Source organism: Meles meles, chromosome 7 (genome assembly GCF_922984935.1).
Source record: "Meles meles chromosome 7, mMelMel3.1 paternal haplotype, whole genome shotgun sequence".
Taxonomy (NCBI): domain Eukaryota; kingdom Metazoa; phylum Chordata; class Mammalia; order Carnivora; family Mustelidae; genus Meles; species Meles meles.
The window spans coordinates 111482671-111504054 of record NC_060072.1 but is presented as its reverse complement, the minus strand read 5'-3'; the positions used below and the strand labels follow the sequence as shown (position 1 = coordinate 111504054).

At 44.3% G+C, this 21384-nt stretch overlaps 1 protein-coding gene across 17 annotated transcripts in view; it reads right to left on the bottom strand.

Annotated features, from left to right (window-relative positions):
- CACNA1C (calcium voltage-gated channel subunit alpha1 C) overlaps nt 1–21384 on the bottom strand; it is a 627772-nt gene that overhangs the window by 129891 nt on the left and 476497 nt on the right. For all 17 annotated transcript variants that reach the window (XM_046012065.1, XM_046012074.1, XM_046012066.1 and 14 more), the window contains 4 exons: nt 18725–18815; nt 11035–11061; nt 2846–3006; nt 1677–1902 (listed from right to left, as the gene is read on the bottom strand). In XM_046012065.1, coding sequence (XP_045868021.1) covers nt 1677–1902; nt 2846–3006; nt 11035–11061; nt 18725–18815 — 505 coding nt within the window. The remainder of the gene's footprint in view (nt 1–1676; nt 1903–2845; nt 3007–11034; nt 11062–18724; nt 18816–21384) is intronic.

Sequence of the window (21384 nt, the reverse complement as noted above, 5' to 3'; positions counted from 1 at the left end):
CTCTGTACCACATGTTTCTGACACATCCCTTCAAGTCTGACCACACCCCACAGTGAGAAATATATATTATACTGCAACTCAGACATATGTCTTAAAGATTTTTATGAAACAATGCTTATGTTCATGTGCGGTCTTCTGATATTTTCCTATTCTATTTCGTTCTTTCTTTGAAAATGAGACTATGAAGAAATCGGAACCCATAGATATCACCAGTGAGAATGCAAAATGGCATAGTCTTTGGAAAACAATTGGGCATTTTCTCAAAATCTTAGAAGTATAGCTATCAAATGATCTAGAAACTCTACTCCTAGGTATATATCCAAGAGAAATGAAAATGTATATCCATACAAAAACTTGAACATGAATGTATATAGCAGCATTATTCATAGTAGCAAAAAGGGGGAGGTAAGCCAAAAGTCCATCAACTGATGAATGAATGAACAAACACGATGTTTATCCATACAATGGAACGTTATTTAGCCATAAACAAGAATAAAGTACTGACATATGACATATTCACAGCATGAGTGAATCTTGAAACCATTATGCTAAATGAAAGAACCCCAGTCACAAAACACCACATACTGCATGATTTCATTTATAGGGATTGTCAAAAACAGGTAAATCTATAGCGATAGAAAGTAAATTAGTGGTTGCCACTGGGAGGGAAGAGGGAACAAATGAAGAGTAGGTATGGCTTTCTTTTTGGGGTGAAGAAAATGTTCCAAAACTAAATTGTAGCAATGGTTGCAAAACTCTGTGAATATATAGAAAAACACTGAATTGTATACTTTAAAGGGGTGAATTATATAGTATGTGAAATATATCTCAATAAAGTTGTTTAAAAATGGTGGCTGTGATCCAGTCAATTGACTTCACCACCCCAAATGGGTCTCAACATGGCTGAAAATTACTGTTTTAGATCATGATGCCCACCTCCCTGTCCCCTGCCTATGCATGTCCTCTTCTTGAGAATCACGGCTTGACCTGGAGAGTTGGGGAGCCTGCAATCTTTGGGTGGGTGGATGGACAGGCAGATGGAGAGGGGGTGAATGTGTGGAAGGAGGGGTGAGAACCATCTGTGGCACACTAGCCATCATCCTTCTCCACTTAAGGAATCCTGACTGCATTTTCGGTAGCACATGCACAGCAAAAAGACCACATTTCTCAGTTGGGTGTCCAACAGAGTCTTTGGTGAAGTCTAGAAGAGCTCTGAAGGGGCTGACTCTGCCAGGAAGGGCCCCCCCTTTGATCCCTCACCCCTTCTCTTCTCCCTGCCTTGATTCAAACATGATGGCTCAATCTCTGGAAGCCACCTCATGACCCTGGAGTGGAGGGCAATCCTGAGGCTGTCAAAGCAAAGGACACAAGGGGACTGCATCCCTGAAGCCTTCTTGAAGCCTCCTAGACTGCCACCTCTGCACTTCTTTTATGTAACTGAACAAACCCCAAATTTGCTTATTCCACTGAGTTGTCTCTGGTATCAGCAGCCAAAGGAGTTTCTAAACGATATGCCATCTAAATGAAGAAAAATTCCCCTCCATCGTATATGAGCCAAGGATAGACCTTTCAAGAAATAGCAGCTGCTCTCCCACCCAGGCCTTTTTGCCTCCCTTGCCTTCTGGAAGAACCTCTCCCTGAGTCCCAGGTCTGAAGGGAAACGAGAGACCAAATACCTTGTGATTTTAAATATCCGCAGTAGCCGGACACATCTCAGCACAGAGATGCCCAAGGGAGACATGATCTTGGTCTCTACCAGGATGGTCTCCAGGATGCCCCCACACACAATGAAGCAGTCGAAGCGGTTGAAGAGGGACACAAAGTAGGCCTGCAGGCCCAGGCTGTACATCTTCAGCAGCATCTCTGCAGTGAAAAGGGCCAGCAGTGCCTTGTTGGCTGTGTCTGGTGGGTTCAGGCGAGGGGGCAGGATCCCAGCACGGGGGTGAGAGGAGGGAGGTGGGAGGAGGAGAGAGAAAACAGTAATTATCACCACTGGAAAAAAGGCCAGGGTTCTCCTTTCCCAGCCAGAACACCTCTCCCCTATGTTGCTGCCAGAACAGAACAACTGGGGCCAAATGGCCAGGAAAGGGGTTATCTAGTTATAATCATGGTAAACATGATCTACCAAGCATCAAAGGCTGTGTGCGCTGATTTTCTTCACTCCCCCAGCTGCTTTCTCAGGGATGAAGAGTGAGGTTTTGAGAGGTGAGTCCTCTGTCCAAACCAATCGGGGAGGGGGGCAGGCCATCCGTATCTACCCCATGCACTGGGAGACAGTCTACCTTCCAGGATTCTGGAAGCCCCCGTGTCTGCTTGACTCCTTGGGAGTGGAGGTACTGCCTAGGGAAGTCCTCTTCTAGGGTTTCAGGGAAGGGTGATGGCTACTATATGCTCATGAAGGACAGCTCCTCGGGGTCAGGCCACTACTGACCTCCTTCCTGGCTTTTTGCTCACTTCATCCACACCCATTCTAGCAGACCCACCTGCAGGATACAGTAAGGCCTGAGGTATTGAAAATCTCTTCTGGGAAGTTGGCAGCTAAGGGTCTGAGATAGCCAAATAAACGATAGCATGTGTCCTTGTCACCTGGACACAATAGTGACTGTTGGGGCAGGCAGACCATGTGGGCCCAGTCAAGAACCACATCTGTTTATAACGAGGCTCTGCATTTTACTGTGGGGCTTGCAAGCTCTTCAGCACTTCGTGACCCCAGCACAGCACCTGCCAAGAACCACGGACACTGGTGGCTTTCCCGTCAACCTTGTGCCTGTGACTATTCCCTCCCTGGGATTCAGAGCTGAGTTAACAAGAGTAAAGAAGGATAGCACCAGGGACTGCCTCTCACCTTGGACCTCCGTGAGCCAGTGGGGCTGGTTGTAGTGTTCCGAGGCGATGGTGAGCGTGTTGAGGAACACAAGGAAGATCACAAGCCAGTAGAAGACATTAGACTTGACTGCAGCACGACATTTTCTTCTACAGAACCGATTCCACCGGCGCCAGTAGCGGCTGGAAAGGGAGTAAGGAGAGAAGGGGGGTGGGGTGGTGGCTGTGAAATTCATCATTTTTCCAATCTGAAAGGCACCATCCTTTCTCTGGACTGCGGACTTGGCCTCCGCAGAGCAGTGCAATCTGGTGACCAGGAGATAAGCTTCTCGTCAGTTAACTGGGCTCTGCCACTTACTTGTGTGGTCTTGGGTGTGGCCCTGACCCTTCTAAGCTTTGGTTCCTCCATTTGTAAAACAGGAATAGGGTCAAGCTCAAAGGGATATTGTGTGGATTGAAAAATGCCATATAATACATCTGGTATAAATACGTATTTTTATTTTATGATAATGACATTATTCAAAAATGTATTGCACACGTGAGAGTATTATTAGTAGTGACAGTAGTAGTAGGACTAGTCCATGCCTGTTACTGTACTAGACACTTCTCATGCCTTCTCTTTGATTCTTTAAATAACCCTGCAAAGCAGGTGTTACCCTGATTTTGAGAAGGAGAAAACTAAGGGCCACAGAGGTTGAGTACCTTGACAGACATCATACAGTGGCAGAGCCAGAGTTGGTTTCCCCCCCAGCCCAATCTTTTGCCCAGATGTTGCCTCATTTGTAAAGTGTAATGGGAGAATCTGGATCAGAGGTTCTTTGCTTTTATGGGGTTATGGAAACTTTTGAGAATCTCATGAATGTTTAGATCCTTTGTTCAGAAGAAACGAACATACCCATACATACACACATTTCTATGTCCGAGCTTATGCAACACATGGCCACCTGGAAGCTCGGCCATGGTCCATATGATGTTCCTTTGGTCTCTTGGTTAGAGACTTAGGTCAATGATTCTCAATTCTGACTGTACATAAAATTACCTGGGGAAGCTTAAAAAAACATAACCATCAACTCTCACCAGTACCCAGACTCCAACTCCAAACTAACTTAATCTGATTCTTTGGGGGCTGGGTAGATTTTTAAAGCTCACCAGGTGGTTCTAATCTGTGGATTAGAAAAATGCCATGCCTCAACCATGGTTGAGAACCACTAAGCTAGATGATCTCAAGGAGTCACTCACATGTTTAAATTTTATGGTAGAGGACTTTATAGCTTTCAGTAGAAAACCAAACAACCAACAAAACAATTTCTAGATCAGGGGAAGTATGAGAAATGCTCTTTTGGCCATCTGGGCTGGAGAAGATGAAGGCAGTAGCTTTATTAATGGAAAAGAGGACACTGAGTTGACAGTGTTATTTTGAGACAGAATCAATAGGACTGACTGGATGTGCAGGGTAAGAGAGAAAGGTATGGAAGGGACAGTCAAAATTTCCAGCTGGGGTGATTTGGAAGAGTCATACCTCCAATAATTATAGGTCCAGACAAAGAGAAGGAGTCCTCTGGGCAGGGAGGTTGCTACAAGGAGAAAGGTGGGGCGCTCAGCTCAGGAAATAGGTTTAAGGTGCTTGGATGTCATGTGTGTAGAGAGACCCAGCAGGCAGCTGGAAGGCAACACCCTGGTTTGGGTAATAAAGAAGGTGGGGGAAGGGGCAAAGCAGTATCTCAGAGTAACAGTCCATGAATAGCTGTATTCAAGTCTGTATTCTAGGTTTCTGGAAAAGCAGACCCCTGCTTCAATGGGTTCCTCCACCAACCCCCCAAACAGCCTATCAAGATAGCTCGACTTCATCTGTATTTTCATTCTGTATTTTCTACCTACTATCTGTGGAAAATGCTGTTACCAAATCTTTGTTAATATCTATTATGAGATTAGAAACGTGAAAAGAAGATCTAAGAAGAGAACGGTCTCCTTGGAACGACAGGGAGAACTTGGTTTTTGGCCTGCAGAACAGGGAGGGAAGAAAGAATGAATCAAATAGTGTTCTGATCTGACCCTGCTCATGTGGGTGTTTGAATGCCATCTCCAGTACGTGCTATCCCTTTGTCGGGGACACTTATCTGCTACTTAAGGCTAATCCACTACATAGAGAAGAAGTGCATCCAGGTCAGAAAATTAAAGTTTCTAAATGCTAGGGAGGCTTACCTTCCCTGACATACCACCTTGTGTAAGAGTGAGGATGTGGGAGGGTGAAGAAAGGGGCAAAGAATGAGATGAGTGGTCCTAGGTGGTCCTTAGCGTCCTCTGAAATTTGCCAGCTCTTGGTACTGAAGAGTCTTATCTCAACAGGGCAGGCCACTGCTTCTTTCCTGTCATTGTGGTTATTCATACTATAGAGAAATTTGGTACAACAATTATTTTCCTGAAAAATGAATTTGCAGGACAAACTCATATATGACCTTAAATAGCTTACATTGTAGTTTCAAAGGGTGTTTTAAATAGATTTAATCTTTTGTTAGAGAAATCACAGATAATTGTTACTCAGAGTCCAAAGGATTCAAGTTTGTGTTCCTTTACAGTATGTAGAAATGGACTCAGAGTCAGTTTCATACTGAGAACTTGATTAAGCTCCTCTTTTCCCAAGTTTGGGATGTGGGGTGCCACAAGGTCAGGCCTGTCCCATGGGTATGGAACTGCCTGACCCCCTTAAGGAGTGGCTGTCAGAGGCAGGGTAGTAGCTGTCAAATGTGCTGTTCCCATGCACAGCCATTCAGGGGAGTCACATGGATTTGGGCTGGGGTGGGGGTGGGGGTAATTACTATCCAGAGAAAGTATTTAAAGATAATTATACACCTCCCACTCTTCAAAATATAGCTTTGCTTGACAACTGGTTTCCTGGCAACGCTTCCTATGGTATAATAAATGTAATGATTTATTAGAATGTGTAAATTTATTTGTGTGTTTACATATGCATGGAGGATATAGAAATTAATTGATAAAGTAGGGAGGAGAAATTTTCCTGCTATTCACGTTCCCTTCATACTAACTAGAAAAGTCATTTACTCTAGAAATAGAAGTTCCCATATGTAGACATAGGACAGAAGGGTGGATATGAATGTGCCTAATCTACTTCTTCAAAAATCTGTACCATTGCAGTCCCATGGGAAATTTTTGCTCAACTCACCCTGGGATCCACCTTACCTCTTCCTAAGTCTGGGCTTTGCTCTTGCCTTTCCACCTCCGTGGACTGTCTCCACAACTGCCAGGACCTCCCCTTTCTATGTCCTGCCCATTCTTTGGGGTTTAGCTCAGTCCCAGCTTCTCCATGGTGAACTTTTCTAGTCTCCCCAGGCTCAGAATTCCTGCCCCACTTATGTCTGCATTACTCACTTTGGGTGTACATTAAAGAAATATTTGTTACTATCCTGGGATAGGTAGTAGATATGCATCAGTTAACGCAATAGGTAGTCTTTTTCTGCATAAAACTTACGTGGGCAATAAAGATCCTTAAGCAAGCAATCAAAGAGTATGCTTAGCACCATCACAGAGGTGCCACAGGAGTGCACCAAAGGACCTCCTCCTCCTGGTGGAGGTGCCAGCAAAGGTTACGCAGAGGAAATGGCTTCCCATTTCCCCATGTTGTCAGTTATCTTTTACTATATGGTTCTTGCCTCTCCAGGGAGATCATAAGACCCTCGAGGGAAAGGTACTGTGTCTTGTACTTTGCTATACAACCCTAGTAATTAGTGCAGTCCATCTTACACAGTAGGGACATTTGACTGACAGCTTGATAGAACAGCAGAGACAATTCTATGCAGATTTACTAACTTCTTGCTGAAGACAAGGCTTGAGAGCCCTGGAGCTCTTGTGACCCAGCAATGAAGGTGGGGTGAGGGAGGGGCAGCATTACTAAAAGAGTTTGCTTGGCACATAATTTTGAGTAGGCATCTAGAAGAGCAGACTATCTCAAAATAGTGGACAGTTTAGGCTCTTTCTAGTGGCTACAGTAGGTGCCTATCTTTAACTGAGAACAAGCCACACAGAAAATGATTAAATTTAATTCTTTTATACTATACATAAGTAACTTAGAATGGACCATTAGAGAGTAGACAAATTTGGATATGTGCCTTGTTCCAGCTGATCATGTCAATGAAGATGGGGCAAGACTGTCCTCCCAAACTTTAGAACCCTACAGGATTCACTTCAGAGCTCTATAAAGTCAAGACCTGGAGACTCCAACAAGTTATATGATTAATACCTGCAAATTGCACAAGACTTCCTAAATCATTTGTTCCTTAACTGTTTGAATCCTATTCTGAACAGTGAGACCCAAATGTTGTAAAATTCCTCATTGTGACTAATTCCTCCAAATGGAAACTTGGCTTACCAAAGGACTACCCTAATATTCCCCTAATATTATAAGACAATTAATTGGCTGAATTTCCCCTTACATCTCTCTTCTAGCATTTCTTTTAAGTAAATCATGACTTTGAATCATTCAGTATTACAAACAGAATAGGCTGTTTGGAAACTCAGATTGTCTTATTTGTCATTGTTAAACTGAGAAAATGATCAGGGTATTTTAAAAAACTCAAATTTTAGTATCTTTTTTAGAGTGCAGCAGGTTCTTTACTGCCTACAAGTTTATTTCTCAGTTACAAAAATTCTCTCTCCATTTTCCCTCTATACTACATTTTTTCATTTTTAAAAAATTTTTATTTTTTTTTTTAATTTCTTTTCAGTGTACCAGAATACATTTTTCAATCATGGCTGCCACAACCAGGATGTAGGAAGTATGAGGAGACATTCCTTTTGCATCTGTAATGGCAACTTTCTCAGCAGACAGAAATGGCTCTGGGTATACTTTGATAATTTTTATGGCATTTTCAATCCATTGACAGCTTTTGATATTCCTTAAACACACATCATCAGTGGGCTGTAGCATCTAGACTAGAGTGCCACCGTTTGCTATCTGCTCAGACCTTTTAGAGCCATATTGTCTGGTGCAGTATCTACTAGCCCCATGTGGCTCTTCAGCACTTGAAATTGGCCAGTCCAAGCCTAGACATGTCATAAGGTAAAATACACCGGATTTCAAAGATTGCATTCAAAGGAATGTAAAATATCTCATTAATAATTTTTATATTAATTACATGTTGTGATGATAATATTTTAGATATATTAGGTTAAATGAATTATATTAAGATTAATTTCACGTGTTTCTTTTTACTTTTTAACATGGCTACTAGAAAAATTTAAGAAGTCCTAATGTGGTTCACATTGTATTTCTCTTTAATAACACTGCTATAGAACTATGGGCCCACACCTAAAATATAATAACTGAGCAGAAACAGGGTTCAGTATTTCCGGGCAGAACCTTTCACTAGGCTAGCATGATGGTTAGCAATATAGGACCTGGCTATGGGTTCTGACTTGGCCAGATGTGAACATGTGACCCTTGGTCTTTCTCAGCCTTAGTATCTTCATCTAAAAATGGGTTGAATGATAGTGCTAAACTACTGGTAGTATGCTTTTTGGGAATACAGGTTTCTCTCTTATTTCTGTTGTATCTCAAATAGTAGCAGCACAGGAAAAAACCTTTCCCAGAGATTCAGTGGTTGAAATACATGAGGTTAAGTAGATGGTTGAGCTGAGTCTCAAAGCTTAGCAAAGAGTCCCAAGGTTTTCCCAGGGGTGGGGAGGGGCACTGTTCCTCTCCTTTGTTAAAAGGATGGGTTGTATCATGGGTCACTGGGTAGAAAAATGTTCCCAGAATCTCCTGGGCGATCTCTTACTAGACAGAGTACATACAAAAATGTCGTTTCTCTTCCAATCCTTCAGAACATGTTTCTTCATTTGTTCACTCATTCATTTGTTCATTTATGATTCATTCATTTGCATGTAATGAGAATGATATTTTGGAAATATTTGCAAATGGATTTTTAGATCCCTTTACTTTTATTGTGTGGGGGATTTAAAACTGTCAGGAACACAAAGTGCTTTCTCAGCTTTGACTGTCAAATTAGACATTTTTTCTGAGCCCGTGTAAGCCTATAGTCTTACTGAAGCAAGACCATGCATTCATTCATTCATTCAGCAAATATTAATTCACTCCCTATTATGTATTAACCACTTCTCCAGACATGGGAGCTAAAGCAGTAAAATCTAAGCATTACCAAGAGAGAAAAGATTTTTTATATTTCTAGAACTTTCTTTCATGTAATAAGAGCTAGGCCTGGTAGACTTGACCCTAGATTGTGTGTGTGTTTAATTATTTTTTTAAATTTATTTTTTAATTTATTTTCAGATTTCCAGCATTCATTGTTTATGCACCACACTTAGGGCTCCATGCAATACATCCAAGATTTTTTAATGTAAAGGAAGTCTTGGCTTGAAAGAAAGGGGAGAAAGGCCTACATTTTCCAATTTCAGTGAATTATGGGAGAAAGAAGGTATCAGAAATAGAGGTGAAAGTCAGACACCACAGTCCTCACTTAATTCTCAGCCCTGGGTGCCAAGTCTCAAGAGGTTGCAGAGGGTTGCTCTAGAAACACCCAAATAGTCATGGGGAGACCCAGGGATGCTGAGGCTAGTGGGTAGCCTCCACTGGGTGTAGTATGGGGGAAGATGTCTGCAGGCCCCTGGGAAAATGCCAGCCTTTGGCTCAGAGCTTTATTCAGGCTGGTGCAGCATCAGGAGGCAAATAGGTAGGTGAGCCTGCTATAGTGCTCTGGGTTCCCCATAGCTTGTTCATGGAGTATGAAGGTCCTGGAAGTGTCCACGCATTCAGATGAGGTATGGAGGTGCTGAAGTCAGGGACTGACAGAGCTTGGGGGTCAGATAGCAGAGGTCGAGATTTCAAGATCAAATGTAAATACGGGGGGCATGGACTCCAGCAGTGGATGTCCAAAGTAGGTGGGCTGCTGCACCCCAGTAAGGACCTGAAATTTCAGAGAGAAGCCCAGGCTAGCCATCAAACAGTATAAATAGGCAAAGGACTCAGAAGGATTCCAGAAGCAGCCCTTAATAAGCCCCATTTAATTCCCAGGATCTTGAAGTTCCCGGTCCCCATGCATCCAGACTCCATTCTGAAGAAAACCCAGGGAAGTGGAAATATGAGAGACTGAACATTTTACCTTCAGGGACTATTTAAAGCATAGCACTGGGTTCCATTTACCCAGCTGGACTAAAATTTAGTGTTATTTATGCTCCTGCTACACAGTGGGTGAGGCTAGGGAAGCAAGATTAGATCAATTACAAAACATAAACACCAGTATTTTTGGCATGTATAAGCTTTGTGGGGGAAAATTCACGTCTCCACTCCACAAATCCATTCATTCATCCATTCAACATATATGTATGGAGAGCCTACCCCTGGGCAGGAACTTAGCTAGGCTCTCTAGAAAGAATATGTGTGAGGCATGCAGAGCCTACTGAAGGCCGTGAGCCAATAATTGTAGTGTTGTATGCTAAGTGCTATGACAGAAGTATGAGCAAAACACTATGGGAGTGGAGGGAGTTGAGTAACTTCCCTGGAAGGGTTTGCATAAGATGTAGATGCAGTAACATCTGAGGTTCTTAACAAAAACCTGGATTCCCCATATGAAGACATGTGGACACGATGTCTTCAGGGTGAAGAAAGGGTATACGGAAAGACCTTGATGTCTGAGAGGACAGGGAACATTCTGGTGGCTGCAAGAAGTTCCACGTGGTTGGAACAAGGAGTGCAAGCAGAGGAGTGCAAGAGGAGAGGCTGGAAATGTAGACACGGGGCTGAAGACGGGTCCAGTGAAAGGTTCTGAAACAGCAATGTTGTGATCCTATGTTCTTTCCATAATCCTTAACATTCATTTCTTACTGTGTTCCATAAAACGAAGTAGGCAAGAATAGTAGCAAGTGTCCACATTATATTTATTTTAACTGGACTTCATCTTATAAGGAACGGAGACACATTAGGTCTTACTACCTCCTAGGGATGGTACTGGCCAAAAAGACTGGCCAAGAAAATTCAACAAATATCAACCCCTGAATTATATGTGGAATCTGATCTATAAGTCTTTTCTTGGTAGCCATCCAAAAGACAGCCGTTTACTCCTTAGAATAACACTCTCACTGTAACCACCTCCCCCCTTGGTGTTACCTTGGGCTACCCAAAAGTGTAGCCGAGGACAGAGCTGGTGGGTGGTGGGAAAGAAGAGCATGCATTTCACTCACCTGAACTTTGATTTGGAAATCCGGTGGCTGAAAGAGAAAAAGGAGATGTTACCAAGGGACATATATTCCTATTCTTTCACTTAAAAGATGTTCAGCAGTTCTAGAGAAGTTTGATGGCCCTGGATGACTAGAAAGGGCACCAGATGGATGTGTGGAGTGACGTGGAATGACTTTGGAGAGAGAGAACCCTACTTGTCAGCATCTCTTGGCATGTTTATGTGGATGAACGTGGACACTGAGGCCTGGCCCAGCTTATGTGTCAACAGATCTAGTATTTTCTAAGTGGAACCAATGGTCCCTGGAGAGGGTTGATGCCATGTGGCACATAGCATCTGCCCAGCAGGTCCTGTGAAGTTAGGTTAAACTGTGTGTTAGGAATGAGCCATGCAGGAGAGGAAGGCCTCTCTGCATATGTGAAGCTCTCACCAGCTGGAAGCCACAGGCAGGAATATCCCATCAGACCCCACTGCTGTCCCAGCAGGAGTCCAGCCAATGCTGGGGTAGGAAGGGAAGATAAGCAAAAGAAGCCTGCGGGAACTGAGAGGCCCCCCAGTCTTGGCCTGAGGGCTGCAACTGGGCCTAAAGGAACAGAAACCCAGGATACTGACAGTCATGTGCAACCTTGCAGATGTGGGGGACTTTCGGGCAAAAGCACAGGACAGGTGTGACTCAAGCGGTCACGGTGAGGGAGGCCCACTGAAAGGTGGACCCTTCAGGGAGGCCCTGAGGCTACTGAGTTCATGTTGGAGAGTCCAGGGGAGACTAGGAGAAGGAAGGATGGGAGAAGGAAGGGAGGTAGGAGAGAAAGAGAGGAGAGAGGAGGAGGAGGAAGCGAGAGAAAGGGAGAGAGAGAGGGAGGGAGGAAGGAAGGAGGTGGGGGGAGGAAAGCCCTTGAGACAAAGCAATTGAAGGCAATGTGTCAGAAAAGGCTTTGGTGTTCAGGGAGCGAACCGGGGAGACTGCAGGTGGAGCAGCCATGCTCAGATGGACACACAGACGGATGGATGCAGAATGCAAGGTAGAGACGAAGAAAGTGATGGAGACACCGGTAGCAAGATGAAGACAGATGCAGACAGAAAACAGGAGCAGGGAGTTTGGGAGGCGGCCGCTGCAAGCCTGTGTTGTCCCAGCTCAGCACAAAGCGAGCTCTGTCACATAGCAAGAAAACAACCCCTCTCGTTATTTTTTATTAAAAAAAAAAATTAAACCAGAAGATGTGACAGGTGGCAAAGCCATCGTGCATGAGATAATTATATCTCTGGGGCACTGAGAATCTTAGCCAAGTGCCTTTACTGCTCTGAACCGTTAGCTAATAACCTTTTCCCACCCCCAAGACTGCCTGCTAGGGCTGGAGTATTTAATCACATGTTAACAAAGCGTGTGGGAGGGGGACCAGGAGCCAAGGGCTGCATTTTTATTTAGAACCACAGTTTAATGGGGGAAACAAATGTTTTCCAACTGCTAATTGGGTGATGGAGAATCGGGGTCCTCTCTCCCCCAGCAGGCCCAGGCTGAGTTTGGGGACCTTCAGGGTCTTTGCTAGACTTATTTTAGACAGTTGATTCTCTTTGCTATTAGGCACAAGCCAAGTGGATGACTGTGACCTTTAGTCTCATGACTCTGTCTATAGAGTCTGGCCTGACCCCTCTCAGAAATGTCTCAATGATCCTCTCAGGGGTGTCCTTCAGTGCAAACCACGTGCTCTTTCCTTTAAGGCTCTCTCAGTCCAAGGGAGTCATAAGCAAAGTGGGTTCTTAAAACTCAAAATCATATCTCCCAGGAAAATGACTCTGGAACATGGGCACAGAGGGGGATCAGAGCTGAGGTGACTTTTTGAAATGACATTCTAGTCCTAGTTCCAGCATGTTCATGAGCTATGGGCCCTTCCTTGGCATTCTGGCACATTTTGAAGAGGAGGAAATGGAGCAGAACTTTCTTTCCCACTTAGTTACAAGCCCTGATGTATAACCCTTGACACCATACTTGAAGACTGATTTTTTATTGTTGTTGCTAATCTCAGGGGATTGTGAGCATAATTTTAGGCTCACTGGGTCAGAAATGTTCATCTCCTTTTAAATACCACATTACTTAAACACCCCTCTTAAGAAAGGGGAGGGTATTGCTCTAGTGGCAAGTGTCTGGAGACAAAGGAAAATCCCAACTCTTGGAGAGCTGAGGTTAGAACTCTGTAAAGCCCACGTGTATTGATTCCTCCATATTTCCTTACATAGGTGGGAGTCAACAGTAGGATCCCACTTCATGAATACAGAAGGACCCCATCGCTCAGCAGTCTCACCTCTTGGGAAGTTACCATTGGCTCAAGGTTTGAAAAGCTGGTCCGTCTCACTGTGTGAGTAAGGAAGCTGGGGAATCTATGGCAGCCTGGTGTCCTGGCCCCCACACCACACCATGGGTTGGCTGGTGTGTGGCAAATGCTTCCTCCTACTGGTTTTTAAACCACTTCAGATTCCTCAGCAAAATAGAGGCTCTAGCTTTTCCAAATCCCAGTGGGAGGTGCACAACTTGCTCAGAAGTCTTCTTGGCTTTTTCTATCATTATTGTCCTAGTGAGGTACAATTCCTACCTCGTGTTTTTAAATGGCCTCTCAAAGAAGAGCTAGGAGGTGGACAAAGTAACTCACACTCAAGACCATCAGAGCAATTCTACTGGGTTGGACATGAAGTTGCTTCAACCCAAGATACTTTTTCTGCCCAAGCCTCTAAGACAAACCTTCCAGGGAACCATGATTTTCTTTGTTGATACTAAGGTTCAGAATTAGAGACAAGCCCCAAACCCCTTTCTTTTTGCTTAACTACTTACTTCTTGGGGGCCTATTTATATTTCAGCCTTTCTCCCCTTCTTAGAGTAATGTGCACCATATGTTTACTACCTGCGGTATGAAATAGTATCTCCCTGAACTGTTCCAATTTGCCTTTAATGTAAGTCAGATGGCCCCAGGCTGACACACATCTGACTCAACCTCCTTGATGCCATAACCTCAACACCATCCACAGCTGTTATTCCTAGAAGGGTAATGGTCCTCTTCATCACAGAGCACTGCTTCAACAAGTAGGTGCTGAACTCAGTTGCTCCACATTCTGACCAGATTCTCCTTCTCTATTCATTCTCCTGCTCTTGCTTCGAACCTAATCTTTTCCCTTACTGGGTCTTCCCCCATCATTCACCCCCTTCCAGGGCTCCTGGGCTAATGCCAGTCTTAACTTCCAGTTCCTGGCTTGGTACTAGCGTCAGATACAAGTTGCCCTCAACACATGGCCTGGGACTTGTACTTTGTCTGTCTTGCTACACCGTTACTCTTGTTCACACTTTTGTTTTTAGTGCTTCTGGCCTATGCGGGTTGCCAAAAAAATCTGTCAAATTATTTCGAGAGGTTGCCTTCACATTTACGATGTCGGGCTCCACTGTGGCTTCAGCACTGCTCAGCGATCTTTTAGTGACCTCTTGGTGACTCACTAGCTTGAATCTTCTGTTCTGTTCTTCAGGTTCCTAGGACACCTAACCCTCACTTTCTTGATGAGATGACAGATAATGTCTCCTAACATTGACTTTCTGTATCAGAGTCTATTTCTGATTCTATATTCTTTATAGAACTATAGAGTTTGAGAACTTGGAAGGGATCTTTAGGTGTCACCTGGATCTATGGTTTGCAATTTATCGGGTTGTAAAATGTTTTATTCATATGAAATCTTACATGGAAGCCCGAATGTACAAGTGTTGAAAATGGCCCCCAGGAATCCTGGGCCTCTGTTAGGAGTGTCCTGAGCCAACAACCAAGCCAACTCCCTCATGTCCTGGAGGGCCAGACCAAGACTCAGAAGTGCTTTGGTTGAGGTCACATGGCTAGTTGGTGGCTGACTGGGACTTGACCCCAGGATTCCTGATGCCAGGTCTCTTTTTTCTATCTTCCAGTTAGTCCCAGAGGTATGGAATGCCTTTTTCCTGTGTAAATCTAGTGTCTTCAATGGTGTCTCTGAAGTCAACGTTCTCCTCTACTTAGGCAATGTCTTGCTATAATTACTCATTTCCATCCCAGCATCTTTAGATCCTCCATTTTCACTGGTCACTTCTTTGCTATGAAGACTTCCCCAGTGTCTACTATGAGGAAAAAACAAAGCTTCACTTGGCCATTGCTGCCTCCCTTTCTACCATCTTATTTTCCCTTTTCCCTTCCACGGCCTCACTTCTGGAGGGAGTGCCCTATGCTGGCTCCTTCTCACCCCTCTCCTTCACTAAAACTCCAGCTCCAGCAAATAAGTCCTATAGAGTATGGCTCCAGAACCCATGACCACTTTCTTGATTTCCATATGTGACTCTAGCCTGAGCCAGCATCATCTCATACCTCACTAACTGCTATCGAGGCTGCTGAACTGTGTTTCACTGTGTTCTCTGTTGGTCTTGTTTTTACCCATTCTTTCCCTGACATCTAAGTGATCCTTCGAGAATGCAAAAATAATCCAGTCACTCTCCCTATCCAGCTCCATGTTCTTGTGGCTTCTCACAGTCTTGTGATAAAGACAAAGATCACTAGGCACCTACCAGGCCATACCCCACCTCCAACCTCCTCTCTCCCTCTCCTCCCAAGTGCCCTGTTCTGGACACACTGGCCTCTCTATTCTTCCCTCCAAGGGCCTTGAAACACACTGTTGCCTTTGACTGGAACATTCTTCCTTACTCTTTACCTCAATACGTATGTTTACTCTTCAGTTCTTAGCTTAAATTTAATTCTTCAAAAAAGTGTTTCCTAACTTGCAAGTCTAACCTGTTATTAACCCTATATTATAGCTACTTTTCCTTCTTAATACTTGGACTTATTTACTTGTTTAATGCCACTTCCACACCAGATTATGAACTCCAATGAGATCTATCAATATTTTTCTACTGGTATGCCTCACCATCACTTTGCACCAAGCTGCACACACTGCTGAATGAAGGTACAAATAGATAGTTCTCTCTTGAAACTCTTTCTCCTGTAGCCTTCCTGCAAGTGCTGCTATCTGTTCTCTTTTTTTTTTAAATTTTTTAAAAGATTTTATTTATTCATTTGACAGACAGAGATCACAAGCAGGCAGAGAGGCAGGCAGAGAGAGAGGAAGGGAAGCAGGCTCCCTGCCGGGCAGAGAGCCCGATGCGGGGCTTGATCCCAGGAGCCTGGGATCATGACCTGAGCCGAAGGCAGAGGCTTTAACCCACTGAGCCATCCAGGCGCCCCTGCTATCTGTTCTCTTAACACATCTTCATCTGTTTCACTTACTTGTTTTTATTCTTCTGTCTGTCAGGTTCCCAAGATTGAGCCCTTGACCAACTCTCATCCTATAGCCTCATAAATAGTTTTTATACTAATGACCTCAAGGGTGTGGCTCTATCCTTGTTCAGAGCCGAGCTTTGGACCACCATATCCTATTACCTGCATGGTATCTGCAGGTCCCTCAGTTGGACCCTTGCTTCAAATTTTACTTTAGCATCCTTACTATATTCTGTCTTCAAACATTGATGTCTCCTTCTTCTTCATCAACTCCCTCTTCCCAACAAAATATCATATTTCAGTTCCTTTTTCTTTCTGTGCTCACCCCCTCAGGGACCATCTTCATCCGCCCTTCTCACTACATATAAATTCTCATCCTGATCTCATCTGACTGCACAAGACTTTTACCTCTTAGCTTTAAAAATGCCAGCCCCTCACTGTCTCCTCCCATCACACTCAGTCTCAGCCCCTAGCCTCTTCTCATACTGTTTCTCCCACAAGGAATGTTGGCAATCTTATCCCATGGTTGTCTGAGGCAGGGAGTGGGATGAGGCTGGATAAAGAGATGGGGAAAGACCATAATTTATTAAGTATATATTATAATCCTGGCACTGGGTCTAGATGTTTTATATGCACAGAGTAGAAGCATAAATGTGGATATTCATAAGGATAACAGGGACCATTTCTACAGAACTCTTCCAGCCTGCAGAATATGCCTCAAGGAAAGGACAGATAAACTGGAGGTGCCAGCTTCCCTTTCCAGAGGATAATCATGTTCTTCTTCCAACATATCTCCATGTTCTCCTGATATGTACTCTTGAGTGACTTCCTAAGGCTAGGAACTTCCCTGGTCCCTCCTGATTTGCAACTTGGGCTATGCCCCAAATCTTGAGTTGCAGGGTCCTCCACCATCTTCTCTACACCCCTCCACGGTGTCAAGACCACAGGTTCGCTGGGGTCCATTTGCAAAAAGTTGAGTACTTGCTTTGTATGGTTCCAAAAGGAGAAGAGGGAAAAGCTTGGACTGCTGCTTAAAAACATAATTAGCCCCGTATTTTAACAACATTTTGACAATAATCGCTTCCCAATGATGCCGAGAAATCTGCAGTGCAGACTCCCTGGTGCCACTGTCAGAGTGAGTGATGCTGAAAGCCCTGTGTACCCTGGAAATAGAAGTTGCAAGAGGCAGTCTGTTCCTAAGTCTTGTTTTCCCGTCTCATTTCTTGGAAACCATGCTCAAGGCTGGCATGGCTTGTGTTCAGACTCACCTATGAAGAATCTTTTTAAAGGGATGGGGGTTTGCTTGGACTATTGAGTCATTTCAGGGATGAAGGGTGAAATAAGATGCTGTTCCACTGTGGAGTGATTTAGAAACTCATTTTGTTTGGGACTGGTCCTACTCACAGCCTCCTCTATGCCGTGCATTTCAGTGAGTGGGATGAGCTTACAGTTCTTACCCCATCAAGCCCACTTCCAAGAGCAGAACCTGAATGCTCCAGGAGGCCTCATGCCCAAGGTCAATGTGAATCCCTGACAGAATAGGACTTTAATCTTTGGACTCTGCTGAGATGCTGGTAATAGAATCAGCAATTTGCTTATTTTTAGCAGTAAGACTATTTTTCCTCCCCCCCTTTTTTTTGGTGGGGGAACATTTCCCAGGGACTACTGGTTTCCATTTTTAAGATCAAAGGTGGGTGACGGTGATAGTTCATGCGTGAATTGTCCCTCTGTGCACTGGGCCAGTCCTGGGCCAGTCCGCTCCCTGAAGACTGAGGCCTGGGGTCTGATCCAAGGGAAGGGAAGCTGTGGGCATCTAGGCTGGATCTGCTTTTGGAGGAGGTGTCTGGCCACATTCCAAGCTAAGCACAGGTGAATTTTTTTATTAACTCAAATTTACACTTCAGGCATCTGTTTCCCTTCACTAGGTGGGTAACTAGAGCTGCAGAGAAGGACCAACATGTTGATTATCTCCCAGGGTATTTTCTTACCTGTTCGCTCTTCTTCCAGGTCACATTTACCAAAATGGAAAGGGTGGTTAGCAGGACCCAGGAACCCTCACCTAGGTGCCTCATATGATAGGGGGTAGCTGGGAAGAAACAGACTTCAGAGCCACCGCCAACCTCCCCTCACTGTCCCCCTACCCCTGTCCTGTATTTCTCTGATGTAATGGACAAGGACTCCAAATCCTGAGTCAGACCCTCCCAGGAGAGCAGAATTAGAGACTGGTCTTAATGTTAAGACTCCTGCCCCTGCTTAGGCCCTGCAACCCAGAGCCTTCTTTTCTCCACAGAAGTCACTGCCTGAGCTTCTGTTTCTCTGACCTCTGCTGTACCCACGAAGGGCCAGCCCATTGTGACTTCAGGACACAGCATCCCTGCGCGCATCCCTGGAGAAGCCCAAGTCTCTGGGCTCGCCGTGCCTACTCACGCCAGCCTGGCCCCGCAGTTCTCTCCCTCGATGTCACCTCCAGCCACGTTTTCGGTGTTGACAGACTCGGTCTCGCTTGTGGGCATGCTCACTACAAGAACCAATGCAGAACAAGGCATTGAGGGTGGGAAGGAAAAGGGGAGAGAAGAGCATTAGTTTGCAAAACACCTAGTCCCAAGACTGTGGGCTACCTGGGAGGAGGAGAGCCTGAGCAGGATTCTATTAGTTGTTGCAGAGTGGGGGAGGCAGAGGTGCTGCTTGAGCAGGTTGGACACTGGCACTGCCATGGCCAAGTTTGGGGGTTTCCTTGACTGTCACACCTACAACTTGTCTAGGGTGAGTTTAACTAGGTTGGCCTTACTTCCTGAAGACACTGACCATTGAATCCTTTCCTGCCCTTAACTCTGTGACATCAGAAAAACTGCACAAGGGTTTCCATTTGCATCCACTACTAACCATAAAAAGAGGAGCTTTCATCAAAATATTTTATTTTGCTTTTTCCCCCACCCACCAACTCTAAGGGGTTTCATCCCCAAACTTAGGGTCCAGCTTGTTTGTAGGAAGGATGTTTTTGTTGTCTCATGAAGTACTAGAAGGGTGTGGAAGACCGCCCCCTTACTTGGAGTGCATACTGGGTCCTGAGTCAGTTCCATCTAGGACCATACCTGAAATAGGGAGCTTGAAATAAATGACGATTACCAGAATCGGGTATTAAAATTCAAACTAGCACTACAGACACCAGGAATGGGGAGCATAACCGTGGAAACCACCAATTAAGTTTAAATGTGACTTGAAGATAGATTGCAGGTAGACTGGGATGTCATTTCCCCTTCCGGCAATCCTGACTGACCTTCCGACCCCAGCAGGCCGACTTGGGATATAAACCATCTAATTCCACTGGTGTCAATCTGTCTGGTCAATCTCCACTCCCTTCCCAAGGCAGCAGTGGGCTGCATTTCCAGAGTGGCAGGAATTTTCTAGCTTGGAACCCAGTGTGGTGGCGTAGAGAAGCCATTATTTTATCATTATTTTTTATTTCAAATAGAAGTTTCACTCAAGAGAATTCTTCCTCTTCACCCTCTCTTACCCTTTTAATATGACACAACAATGAGTTTTATTTTTGGTAACCCTTGTTCTTCAGCATGGCCGTTACGGCATTGGTCCTGGTTTCGTTCTCCCTGCAGAACAGAACTCCTCATGTGGTGGAGAAAATCACTAACTCGAATCAGCCACAGAATCTGCAATTAGTGAGAGTGTGGCATCGGAAAAAGATTCTACTGGTTATATGGATAATATTTTTGGATGGAGATTGTCCAAGATTCATTTCTTTTGGATGAAGACAAGATGGGTGGGTGAGAAGAGACTCATTTCAGGAACATGCAAGATACAAACAGAAAGCCCATGACTTAACATATGTTTGATTGTCATGTATGAGAGAACTCTCTACCCTAGGACTCATTTTTTAAAAATTTTATTTTATTTTTATAGTGTTCCAAGATTCATTGTTTATGCACCACACCCAGTGCTCCATGCAAAATGTGCCCTACTTAATACCCACCACCAGGCTCACCTAGGACTCATTTTTAATACAGTTGGGTAAAAAGAAATCTAGATGCCATTTCAAAGAAGGCTGACTCTGGATGAGCCTTTAGATATTACCCAGCTCTAGCTTATTCCCTTCAATTTATAGGACAGGAAAGTGGGGTTTAGGGAAGGGAAGATGCTCAAGTTCACACAGCATGTTTGGGGTAGGACTTGGTCATGAATACAAGTGTCATGAACCCCTGTACCATGCTTATCTTGATTGCCCCTCTGTTGACCAGCTCCCTATGCTATACCTTAAGACAAGATGAGTTTCTTATAGCCAAATCAGGCTCTGGAAGCATCATAAGAACATGGTAAATAACCAAATGGTGGTGTTGAATTTTACAGCATTTCACACCCTTTGTAGCTTGAGGTCTGAGGGAGCTGGTTTAAGTACTGGGAGCTAGGAAGACAGTACCTTCAGAGCCTTCCAGGTTCCTTCCTCCAACTATACTAAGGAAGAAGTCGTACAATTGAAGAGCCTTCAGTCCTTTCAATCCATTTATCTCTGGTCATCTCTGACCTAAGTTTCCTTTAATTCTTCAGGCATAATTGTTTAAAGTTAAAGAACTCTGGGAGTACCTGGGTGGCTCTGTCATTTAAGCATCCAACTCTTGGTTTTGGCTCAGATCATGATCTCAGTGTTGTGAGATCAAGCCTGGCACTGGGCTGTGTGCTCAGTGGAGAGTCTGCTTGGAATTCTCTCTCTACCTCTGCTCTGCCCCACCCCACAGTAAACAAATAAACAAATAAATAAATGAAATCTTAAAAAAGAATAAAGTTAAGGAGCTCTGACTCCCAGAGAGCTCCTTACGTGTTAGTGGAGTGGTATGCTAGGCTTAGAAATACAACCAAATAAGGAGTGGATAGGCTTGAGCTTTAGGAGGAACCATATCATCTCCTAAATCGAAGAACTGTCTGTACCAGTACCAAGTTGGCATTTATAGTGACCTTAATCTTGGCTGCACTAACCAAAGGAAGGGTTCCATCAGGGAATAGTTGCTGCTGATTGTCATGTCTTCTGGTTATATATATATGTATATATACATATATATATATGAAGAGATGATAAGGCA